Source organism: Montipora foliosa, chromosome 12, assembly GCF_036669935.1.
Source record: "Montipora foliosa isolate CH-2021 chromosome 12, ASM3666993v2, whole genome shotgun sequence".
NCBI classification, from domain to species: domain Eukaryota; kingdom Metazoa; phylum Cnidaria; class Anthozoa; order Scleractinia; family Acroporidae; genus Montipora; species Montipora foliosa.
The window spans coordinates 31,788,338-31,797,748 of record NC_090880.1 but is presented as its reverse complement, the minus strand read 5'-3'; the positions used below and the strand labels follow the sequence as shown (position 1 = coordinate 31,797,748).

Genomic DNA, 9,411 nt, shown 5'->3' with positions numbered 1-9,411 from the left:
CACAAATTTGTAATGAAATGACCAACTTCAAGGTTTTGTGAAGGACGTCAGCATTTGAAGATAAATTTTCATTTTCTCCCCTAAATAAAGCGCAGCTCATAACGTTTTCATTCCTGAGGGACTGCCATAACTTTCTCGCATTAAAAAACTTGGAATAGTTGTAAAGTGATTACAATAATGAGAATTTGTGTTTTGTGATGACGTTCTCGTTGCTGTTCCCGTCGTCGTTGCTAAAGCTCCCTAATATCCACCATTAGCCACCTCCACTTTGTTGAATTGTTGTTCATTGATGTTCCAACCAGATCCTCATTGGCTGTCGAATGTAAGGTTTTTGTTCCTGTGGTTGGAAAATTTGTATACCAAAAGCTATGTTTGTATTACAGATATCATCCCTATACTGAAAGGGTGTTATTCTTACGCAAATATTAAGGGTGCGTTCGATTGACCGTATTCCGGAATAAGAATACATGGAATATAAGTTAGAAATCCTTCGTTTTTTACGGAGATTCACATTAAAATTGTCAAAAAACTGCTAAAATACTATTTTAAACATATTTTTATCATCCTTGCTGCTTCGAAACGCGCCAAACTTTCCGTTTTAATCATCACTCCATGTATTCTTATTCCGGAATAGTGTCAATCGAACTCGCCCTAAGAGGTGGGGTATTTAGGGGTTAAGCTAATCCATTCTCTAGGTTTGCCTCGTCTACCTGCTTGATTTCAATTTCTTCGTGGTTGTCTAGCAAAAAGAACTTACCTCTGGATATTCTTACCCGTAACTCCTAGCGTCTTGTTTGGTGACCATGCATTAATATTCTCAACATGTTTATTGTTTGGCAAGGGCATCTTCTGCCAAATACAGATTTAAACCGAGAATTTAGAACGATACAAGAGGTAAGGGGTTTCAACATTATTACTTTGAAATTAATCACACAGGTCATGGAGAATGGAAAACTAAAGTATGATTTCTTGAGCAGGTGAGGCATGTTGTGAAGTTTTCTCCTAAGAAATCTTTTTCTTGTGCATCACATTGATGATATATAACTGATAAATACTGATGCTCTTCAAGTATGGATTACTTTCAAGAAAAGTATCATTATCCTTGGAGGTACACGCCTGAAGGAAATAGAGTAAAGGATAGTAATTACAGTTTGATCATTTCAATAGAGTGTCATAAAACAAATACCAAACTAATAATATAACTTTGTTATTTGCTGTGAATGGTTGAAATGTAATAAGGTACCGGTAATTACTTTTCAACTATTCTGTCTTCTAACCTGAAACTAGCTGTTATACATGTCCCTAAATGTTAATCAATTTTCAGCCCTGCTCTGGTTTTAAAAATCTCTTGTGTAACATTATGCTTGTAATATATCAAACATGAGAAGGAGGCTTTCAGCGGATATCCAAACACTGAGAAGTGAGTTGAATAATGAGGGCTAAGGCCCAGTTCGAGGTGTTTGAATATCTGATGAAACACTTTTGAGTGCTTGATATTGTTTCTCAGTATTTTAGGAGATATTTGAGATCAAAGTTGGCAAAAATGTTTTGCTAATTAAGACCACATATCCAAACTTCCTCCACAGTAGACTAAGTGATTTCTTTTGTTTTTGGTGTATGAATAAATTATTTATATATATTATTAATGAGTTTGAGAAGTACATGTCTGACATTTAAACAGGGATTTTGACTTTAATAGGACAACATGTGTGTGACATTAGCACTTGCGAATGGTATAAAGGGCCTGCCAAACTGAATGTCCATGTAGGCTACAAAATGTTGTCTTTATTTTCCATGCAATAGGGAAGTGGAAGAGGGTTTGCTGAAGAGACTGAAGAAAGTGTTTGAAGCAAAACAGGGAACAGATGGATGGATAGCTGTTGGAAATGAAAAGTAAGCTGTTTTTTTCGTTGTAATGATATATATATTTTTTGGAAACTGCAAATCATACCAAACTTGAAGTGCCGATAGGGAAAAAATGGTCTAAATAGAGAATTTCTTGGAAAGAAGAAGCCAAAAACTGACCATATGGGGAATGTGGCATATACCCAACCATGAAATCATTACCCTGTTCAATAAGCAGTCATGACAAAAACTTTAAAAAATTCTAAATTCACCACTAATATTCAAGAGAATAAATTGGAGTGATTCAAGATTTTGGTAGTTTTGACAAAACCATCTCACTAAAATAGCCAAAAAGTCAAATGCCTGCACAGGTACCCCAAAATCTGATTCAGTCTGAGGGAAAGTCAACGTGGCGGACAAAAATATAAGGATTTGGACCGGCGGGAATCCCATATAAAAAGGGGATGGATTCTTGTCAAAAATTTTAAATTAACCCCCTTAAAGGAGATCAATCTGGGCGTGGCCCAGGCTTTTTTTGATCCCCAAAGTAAATAGACACTTTTAACCCTAAAAGAGACCTTCACGGCTAATATTATGGCGTTTTGCCCGGAACACCCTAAATGAAACCAAAATCCGAAATTGAAATCGTCTGGCGTTAGACTGAGTAAAATACTAAGTCTGGCCTGTTTAGGCTGGTTTGGACGTCAAAGGATTAAGCGAAACGACGAGCATCCCTCCCCTTTCTATATGGGAGCCCCCCCGGCGATTTGGGTGGGATCCTGATAAAAGACTCAAAAGATAATTACATGTGCAGTGTAGATGAAAAAAAATCTCAATTAAAAAGCCTTATGCGTCAATCAAATCGAAACTTCAACATCCCCCCAGGCAAACCCCGGGCATTTGACTACCTTCTTTGCCCTGGGAGTGGGGAATTTGACCTTTGCCGCCGTGGGGTGGGGAAAATTGAGCCGGAAGTGTCGGGTTTAATGAATCTTTTTCGGGCACCAAAGTCGCTTACAGTCATAAAACACTTTGGACAAGATGGAAGAGATATAGCATTTATGAGCGATTAGCTTACAAAAAAGGTCTTCAAAAGTTGGGGACAGACAGACAAATCTGACAATAGGGTAGGGCATTTGAACACCATTTCAAAAGTTCAAATGCCCGAGGTTTGCCTGGGGGGGGGGGGGGGGGGGGGGGGGGGGGAATGTTGAAGTTTCGAGTTGATTGGTGCATTACCATATTACCATTGTGGGTAGCTTCCTTTCTTCGTGGTTTTTATCCACGGCAGATTCAACACAATTTGAGCCATTTTTCAATTTCTAGGTTGCCAATGGTATTCTAAATCCCAAGGCTGCACACTCCATTCTGGGGAACCCACAAAATTGAGTCCCACCGTTACAATTCCACATCAGAATCAATAATTGACAAAGATTAACCTTTCATTTCAACCCACCATCAACACATTTAGCAGCACTGGGAGCGACCTCAGGCAGTAGTTTGTTCACTCAATTGAAAGGAAAAACCTTTGAAAAGATGACAGGACAAGCCAAGTTGAACACATCAACCTTTGGAATTGGCCTTGTAACCCCCCGTTTAACAAACTGAGCCCTGCCAGGATGCCAGACCATACTTTGTTAACAACAAATGTTGTCAATGACAATGGCAAATGTTGACAAACTACGGTCTTAAAAAATTAGCTGATTTAAGAAGAAAATTAAACCACAACATGCACACCAGCTGTTAAATCCATAATTATTGGGAAATAATGTTGTTCTCTTTGATTTTTTTGTAGAGGAGTGGAGATTTCTAAGAGACCAGCTCAAGAAGGGGAGAGACCTTGGGACACCTTTAAAGGAAGTTCAGTCATTAATGCTCCTGCTCTTTTTATTTTGACCTATGTACATTCATTTGCATTCAGACATGAGTGGGATGAAATGTATGTCAAAGGTAACACTTAAATTATTATTATTGTAGATATATGCCTGAGATGTTTAAAGTGGATTGGCCGTGAGTGCTCATCAGGGATGATACCATGACACTCTATATTAATATTTCGGCAACTTTCTAGTATACTGTCCAAAACTTCACCCAATTAGATGACTGCTGATTTTGGTAAGCATCTCAAAGGGTCCTCTTCTCTTAACTTTTATGTCAGTTGTGTCCATAAATAAAGGCATAATGTCTCACCACTTAGTTTACTCCAAATTATCAAATACTGTATGAACAGTTCAGATGACTGTGACCTAAGAACAACCCAAACCCCAACACTAACTGTATGTTATAATATATCATGCAATTAGCTGAATTTCTGGACACAAGATCTTAGCTGAATGAAATCTTTTTGGATGAAATGAGGGCTGTAGATCCTGGGAAGAGTCTTTCAGATACATGTAAATAATAATAATTATTGTTGTTCCCCCATGCGTGCATCACATACTCTTGTCTTACTCTTGTCTACATTAATCTCACTATTTGTGAAAAAAAAAATTTGCTTTATAGGTGAATATGTAGAAGTGTTTGACCCACTCACAAAGGTAATATTATTATCTTGATATTTCATGTTATCTAAGGGCTGATGGCCTTACGTACTGGAGGGAATCATCACAGATGTTTTGTGTCACGCTGTGCAGCTGGATTACAGAGAAATATTTTAATTAAAGCACTTCATGATGTAGGAGAAGTCTTTTTCTGAGATTATAAGACTACAATGTATTTTTATTCTACCAAATCCCTCACCCAGAGTTAAAAAGCATACAAGATCCCACAACACTCTGACCAACTGATGACTGAGCTCACATCTGTCACAAGATGGAGCAGCGAATTACTTTATACAATTTGAAGTTTTATTACTGACATACAAGGCAATCAATAACCCAGCACCTTCTTACATAAGTCAACTCTTAGTCTACCATAATCCACCAAGGAAAATATCATCAAAAAACATATGGATACAGAGCCCTCTCAGTTGCTGCGCCCAATTTATGGAATGATTTGCCAGTTGAAATTAAGTGAAGTCCTTTGTGTTTAACTCATCTTTTTAGAATTGCTTTTTGGTAGTTATTTTTACCTTTTAAGTTTATACTTAATTTAGTTTAAATTATTATATATTTAGCTTTGTATATACCCGCTATACAAATGAAGTTATTATTATTGTTAATGTAGCACTCCATAACCTTGTTTAAAAGACAAAGACAAAAGCTTTGCTTTATTGATACGAGGAATGTAAGTCACACCATTGTACAAAAAGAAACTAATATTTTAAAGTGCCCCTGTGACCAAAAAATCAATTCATATTTTTCTTTGGATTTCAAAACTATGTTAACAAAACACTAAGTAACCCTCGTTTTAAGCCTTGATTTCAAAAAGTCACCTCTTTATTTTAACTGTAATTTTCCTATTTAATGGTCCGCCATTACTAACATTATGTTCTTGAGAGAGCTGGATCGAGGAGAAAATGACGTCAAAGGCTCACTAGTTTAAGAATGCAACACGTGTGTACGCCCACAGAATTAATATGCAGCACGGGGGTTTTTGGCTTTCAGACTTTTAAACTCACGCTTTGCATATATAATAAGCTGCGTTCACAAGCTGAAATTTTAAGTTAGTGAGCCTCTGACGTCACTTTTCCTTGGATCCAACCGTCTGAGGTCCAATCGGTCAGTTTTGAACGTGAGTACTGGCGGACCGTGAAATCCAAAACTTACACTCAAAGTAAATGGCCTTTGGATAAAAATCAAAGTTCAAAATTTTGCCAGTCAGGTGTTAAGCAAACACACTTTTAAAATCTGAAGGAAAAAAGGAAGTGGTTTTTTTGATCACAGGGGCACTTTAACACTTTATTTTCCATTAGGTGTCCCTAATAGAGTTTAAGGCTGTCTGGCCTGCAAGCGGTCGTGACTTCTGTAACTTAGTTGTACTTAGGGAGCTGTCCGAGGGAATATATTGCCATGCATATCAGGGTGTGAGTATATACAGTAGATTGCATTTAAAATTTTTGACTTCAGAATGTATAATTTATTGCTTCCTCAATGTACTGTGACAGTCTGCAATGACCATTTTAACATAAAAAAGGCGTCATTCCACAGACAGTGATTAATTTCATTTGATTGTCTTGATTATAACCAAATTCAGTTGGTTTAGGAAGTCATTGTAATTTGATTAGTAGGATTGTAATGTGATTAGGTATTGTGTAAGTAAACGAAAAAGGAAACACTATATAATTAATTAAGGTATGTATTGTGTTTGTTGTTAGTAACTTGATTGCTTATGTATTGTGTCTGTTATAAAAAAACAAAATAATAAAAAAATAACCAAATTCAAAGTAATTAAATATGACAACAAAAGGTGAAAACATTTATAGTGTGTATATGATCCATTAGAATCAAAGCACATTACATATGTCTTAAAGCAGACACAATGGACTTGTACAAGTCACAAATTATCACTGAGACCGTGCAGCAATATCTACTTTGTAATTACTTCCAACGCACAATGATATTATTAACAACTCTCTTTTTAACTGAATGCTTTGTGGTCGCAACATGTTTTTTTAATGCTTTGCAGGTGGAGTTTGAAAAATGTCCTGAAAAGCAGGGAGTGGTCAGGTGGGTCTTCATTGACTTAATACTCCTTGCAGTTGCCTTGAAGTAGAGTTCATGCCTATTTAACAGGGCAAATGCAAGTCTTGTAAGCAAAAATTTAAATGTATGGCCAAGTATAAACCGGCAGTGCTTTTCCAAGGGTAAAGAGTAATATTTTGAACCAAAATTTTTGCTGAAGTGCTTGCCGCAGCCATGAATTCCAATTACACACTGTTGAAATGGCAAGAACTCGATTGCATGGTCCAAGAAATTGTTTTGTTCATGATTAATCTTTTTGTGGAAGCAACATTATGGGTGCCCTATGTAAGGGAACACAGCAGACCAAATCCAAACCTGCAACCTGCGACCTGCAAAAAATACCTGCCGCCCCCAAGTTTCTCAACCGAACACACCCTTCTTGGGGTAAGTGAGTAAGTTAGCCTATTAAGTGAACTAAACCCCAATCGGGCGAGGTTTTGAGCAGCAACCCGTGTTCGAAATGACATTTTTTTCTCGAATAATATCTGGTGCTCATAATTAATTTGTCTGTGTAAGGAAAACTTTTCAGAGAGAACAGGGAGTGAAGTGAAAGTGAGTGAGTGAAGCTATTAGTCTCTCCCCTCGGGGCTTTTCAGGACTAATTTACAATGTTTTTCGGGGGACTTTAGCCAGACTGCTTATTACACAGTTTACAATTTTATTTTAGGAAGTGAGAGATGCCCCCGTCCAGATAAGGTCAATGTTTTCTGCCTGGTCCACTGTATCTGTATTGTAGACTATGTTGTGTTCTTTGCAAACCTTTTTTGACAAGCGAGATGGACAGAGGTCTTACTCGAGTACCTAAAGTGAATTTGGAATTGACTTGGATTTGCACAGCTTGCTGATTGCCTACAGAAATTTCGCGCTAGTGTGCAATAAAGACTGCCATTCATCATTCGATGCATTAATTTGCTTCGTGAGTTCCGAGTGACCTTATAAATTGCGTATGTTTCAGCACTTATACGACACTCAAACAAAAACCCGCTCTCTTTACTTCATAACTTGCGTTGTTCTTTAGATTACCAAGTCGTAGTAAATGTAAGTAAATTGTTGTCACCTCCCAGTGGGTAAATTGAACTACATGTGAGTTTTGTTATAACTTTCAAGGAACCTGAAAGACGAAGACGAAATGAGAGCAAAAAGGAAATATCGCTTGTGGTAATTCTTAAGTCACGGGTCAGGTTGTTGAAAATTAAAGAAATTAAAATGCTAAATTTTGTGAGATAAATACTGGTTAGCCCTTTATCCGTTACCCTTTGACCCTTTACCCTTGGAAAAGAGCTGCCGAGTATAAACATCCTCATTCTGTAACTTTTCAAAACATTTTTGTCTGTGACATTGCCAGCTTGCAAAAGCTGAGGAGTGCCACACCTCTGAGACAGTGAAATAGTTTATCTTTTGCATTTTATGTTTTCAGAGGTGAAATCCTACTTGGTGGTTTTGTGATCAAAGAACTTAGTTCTGATCCTCCAAAGTGTCTTGTGACCTACATAACACGTGTGGATTTGAAAGGTATTATAGTGAATGCGAATCTAGCAAACTGTGTGAGAAATGCAATTGAAATTCAAATTCAGTTTGCACTGTTATTCGTGGTTTCCTGGAAAGTCATAATAGGGGTGCTTTCTGTTATTCACAAATCCATACATTTTACACTGATGGCACTTTGTATGCACCGTATGCATTGGAATGTAAATTCTGGTTGTTTCTATATTCTGGAAAGTCATGTCAACCTCAGGAGGTGCACACAAAATTCTTTAATTTTATTCTGAAAAATTTATGTTCCACTCAATTCTTTACTTGAAATTTCTGGAATTTTTGACTGAATTGAAAGCACCCAATCATCCAGAAGTAAGCAATGGAAACCAGTGGCACTCAAACTGACACCTTTTCGTGTGCCTTCCGTTTCTGCAGCACGTAAGTGCCCCAAATTATGATTGGCTGATTTTATTCAAATCGTTCTAAAAAGGAGGTGTTTTTTGACTCTCTTCAGGATATTTCCCGGTTTCTTTTTCAAACCGATTGACCTTATCTCAACCAAAGGCTGTGGCAGTGGTTCGTGAAAAGGTAGAAGCTCTCTACCAAAAGGATCTAGTGGCCAAAAATGAAGACCAGTCCTCCATCATGCAGCAAAGTGTTAACACAGCAAAGGAATTTAAAAAAGGCAAAGAAGGGAGAATTGGAGGAGGAAACTAAAAGCAAAGAGAAAACAAATCCATGTTAGAATGCAGCTAAAGAGATGCAAATTGGGCATGCATGAGTAATTTTTTACCAGTACCAATGAAAATGTGTCTGGCTACAAAGCCAAATTGTGTAATTTAAAAAAGGAATAAAACTATTTTTTGCAGTTACATTCCTTATTTTCTTTTATTATCAGATAAGGACAGATAAGTATTTAAGCTGTGACACCTTTAGCAACAGTTTGCAGAAATCCTTAGTCTTTTCAACTCCTTTATTTAAGGAGGCTATAAAATAACATGAATTTCGAGGTCCGTATTGTCAGGAACAGACCGGGGACATTGTGTTGTGTTCTTGGGCAAGACACTTTACTCTCACGGTGCTTCTCTCCACCCAGGTGTATAAATGGGTACCGGCGTAATGCTGGGGGTAACCCTGCGATGGACTAGCATCCCATCCAGGGGGGAGCATAAATACTCCTAGTCGCTTCATGCTACGGAAACCGGAGATAAGCGCCGGCCTTAATGGGCCTTCAGGCTCTTAACAGAGACTTTATTGTCAGGAAATAAGCTCCTGGTATTGTAAGTTATGGGAGTTTTTTTCCGTTGGTTTATGATCCCCGCGCTTCTCGCTTGATCCACAAATCAGTGGGATTTAACTTACAGTACGAATTGAGAAAACGAGGGTAGTAAAGTTAGTAATTAAACATCTCTGAGGTTATCAGGCGCATGCGTAAAAATTTGAAAACGAATTAATCTTAATGGCGTTT

At 37.6% G+C, this 9,411-nt stretch overlaps 1 protein-coding gene across 1 annotated transcript in view; it reads left to right on the top strand.

The window, feature by feature from the left end:
• The window catches only part of LOC137980294 (stAR-related lipid transfer protein 5-like), a 10,083-nt gene extending 1,268 nt beyond the window's left edge, over window positions 1-8,815 (top strand). The window contains exons 2-9 of the mRNA XM_068827692.1: window positions 937-977; window positions 1,804-1,893; window positions 3,641-3,795; window positions 4,348-4,382; window positions 5,699-5,809; window positions 6,412-6,452; window positions 7,885-7,979; window positions 8,458-8,815. Of these exons, the coding sequence (XP_068683793.1) occupies window positions 940-977; window positions 1,804-1,893; window positions 3,641-3,795; window positions 4,348-4,382; window positions 5,699-5,809; window positions 6,412-6,452; window positions 7,885-7,979; window positions 8,458-8,660 (768 nt within the window). The 5' untranslated portion in view covers window positions 937-939 and the 3' untranslated portion in view covers window positions 8,661-8,815. The remainder of the gene's footprint in view (window positions 1-936; window positions 978-1,803; window positions 1,894-3,640; window positions 3,796-4,347; window positions 4,383-5,698; window positions 5,810-6,411; window positions 6,453-7,884; window positions 7,980-8,457) is intronic.
• The last annotated feature ends 596 nt before the right edge of the window (window positions 8,816-9,411 follow it).